The following is a 2321-nucleotide window of genomic DNA, read 5'->3' on the forward strand; positions in this document are numbered from 1 at the left end:
CGGAGAATAGGACCCTATCTAAGAGCTGCTGGCTTTTACAATGTGTCCCAGATTCGAAAAATTCCTGGACAAATGGCCCTGATAAATGCCTTGGTAGAACAGTGGAATCCAGTGAATCACGGTAATCACGGATCCATGGTGCAAGAATGTCTGATGAACTTTGGAGCTGCCCCAACAGCGAGTGAATGCAGAGGTAGCTTTATCAAGCTAACATGGTTGCGTAATGTTAAGCATGGCATAATTTTAAATTCTCATGAGGCTATGGAGCGTTATACCAGGTGCCACATTATGTCGTCATATGACCCCATCGATGGCCACCATCATATGCCAAAAAGTGTTGCTCATGGGGAATCCGATCTAGCCAGCAAGTGTATGCCTCACCCCGACTGCGCAACCTCTGGTAACGGATTTCGTATTCATCCACCGTCTTAGAATAGCTTGGACAAAAAGATACAATGAAAACACACAACGATAACCACTATTGGAAACATAACCACAACATGCATAAAATATTATATAGAACACATTGTTAATTACCTATGTTCACCACAAGCTTTTGCATGAACGGTGCCTTGAACTTTCTCAAGAAGTTTGATGCTATGTGCCTAATGCAAAATATGTGTCTGGCCCTTGGCGGCTCCCATGCTCCATCACAACGAGAAACTGCTGACCTAATAGACTCGTGTCGATCAGAGATAAGTCCCACCCCATCCTTCGTCACCACATGGGTTCGCAAATGACGAAGGAAAAAGAACCATGCATCTGATGTCTCCCCCTCTACAAGCGCAAATGCAATTGGCACAATATTGTTGTTACCATCTTGAGAAACTGCGACCAACAACGCTCCTTTATATTTTTCATACAACTGTGTGTCATCTACCTGTACAACCGGCTTGCAGTGCCTAAATGCTCTTATACATGGGTAGAAACTCCAGAAAACTCGGTTTAGAACCCTGACATCCTGAGCCAATTCATCCCCGCGGTAGCAAGGTAACGTTTCATATTCGACGGCCTCTATCAATGGCTTAATTGCATCTGCAATAGTGTCTGAGTCCAACTTCGAATGATCTTGAGAAATAGTGGCTCTAGTACAAGTATGGCTGCCATTATATCGTCTAATCTCCCAACAATACTTTCTTCGCATCAAGCTAACCCTGATAAGCCAATCATAGCTTTGCCCATACTGCATACATTTCGCGTAAAATGTCGTCGGCTCAGACTCAAAAACCTGATAATCAACACCTCTGTGAATGGTATAATCTTTAACTACCTTGATCACAGCCTCTCTAGAATTAAATTCCATCCCTATGACAAATTCACCATCCTTGACCACAGGTGGATCTGCAATAACACCGCCAACCCATATTTACACGGTGCATAATATTAATACGCAAACATAATATTTAAAGTACTAATCCAAATACGGTGTGATGCAACGACAAACCTACATTGGCATACTCCGGAAATTCTGGAGCATTCATGGCATCGAGATCCAAAGCGCGCATGAAAGACGGTTCTTCGAATGGATGCTCACTCACTAGTGCATTTGGGACGTCTTCGACGTCCGACTCAATGGTGCAGTCCTCTTGTTCCTCATCTGAATTCGGATCAACGAAATCGTAATTTTCTTCATATTCCTATTTGCTGTCACCGTTATAACTTTCCCCATCGAAATCATGATCATATTGTTCCACCGTATTCGGTAATTGGTCAAACTCCACGTACAGCTCAATAACAAATACTCGTGATTGGGCTTGATAGTAGATTGAGAACATCTCTTGCAGACTTGTGTCATCATTGATGCACATCGCATGAAATTGAACGAATTCACCGAATACTAATATAGGTCGTCTGTATAAAATATTTGTCACTCTCTTTGGCATGTGAGGATCTATATTCTGACAAATATAACTCTTAAATTCTTCAAACGACACCATAAAAGAAAGAACAGATATACAAGGATTATTACACATAAATATCACACCTTCAGCTGTTTCAGATAAAATTTGTCCATTATAATAAATTTTAAAATTAATATTATTATTCATTTTTGTGATCACGAAAATTATATTTCTATTATAATTTTTAACACGAATTAACGAAATATCACAGTATCAAAATAAAATATTTATATAATTAAAATAAACAAAAAAAATTTACCCAATAACAAACAACAAAAAAAATTACTTGCACACAGCAAAGAAGAGAAACAACAAAAAGAAGTAGAAGTAGAAGAAGAGCATTAGAAAGAAAAAAAAAAGATCGAGAATTACAAGACATTACATTCACGTACGCACTGTATATATAGTGAAGTTAATAAA

At 39.1% G+C, this 2321-nt stretch overlaps 1 protein-coding gene across 1 annotated transcript; it reads right to left on the reverse strand.

Annotated features, from left to right (window-relative positions):
* Positions 1-529: 529 nt before the first annotated feature.
* Positions 530-1808, reverse strand: LOC107477049 (uncharacterized). The gene is made up of 3 exons (XM_016097016.1): positions 1652-1808; positions 1445-1597; positions 530-1341 (listed from the first exon to the last, which is right to left on the reverse strand). Exons 1-3 carry the CDS (start codon positions 1806-1808, stop codon positions 530-532), a joined length of 1122 nt encoding a protein of 373 aa, XP_015952502.1.
* Positions 1809-2321: the final 513 nt, after the last annotated feature.

This window comes from Arachis duranensis, chromosome 3, assembly GCF_000817695.3.
Source record: "Arachis duranensis cultivar V14167 chromosome 3, aradu.V14167.gnm2.J7QH, whole genome shotgun sequence".
Taxonomy (NCBI): domain Eukaryota; kingdom Viridiplantae; phylum Streptophyta; class Magnoliopsida; order Fabales; family Fabaceae; genus Arachis; species Arachis duranensis.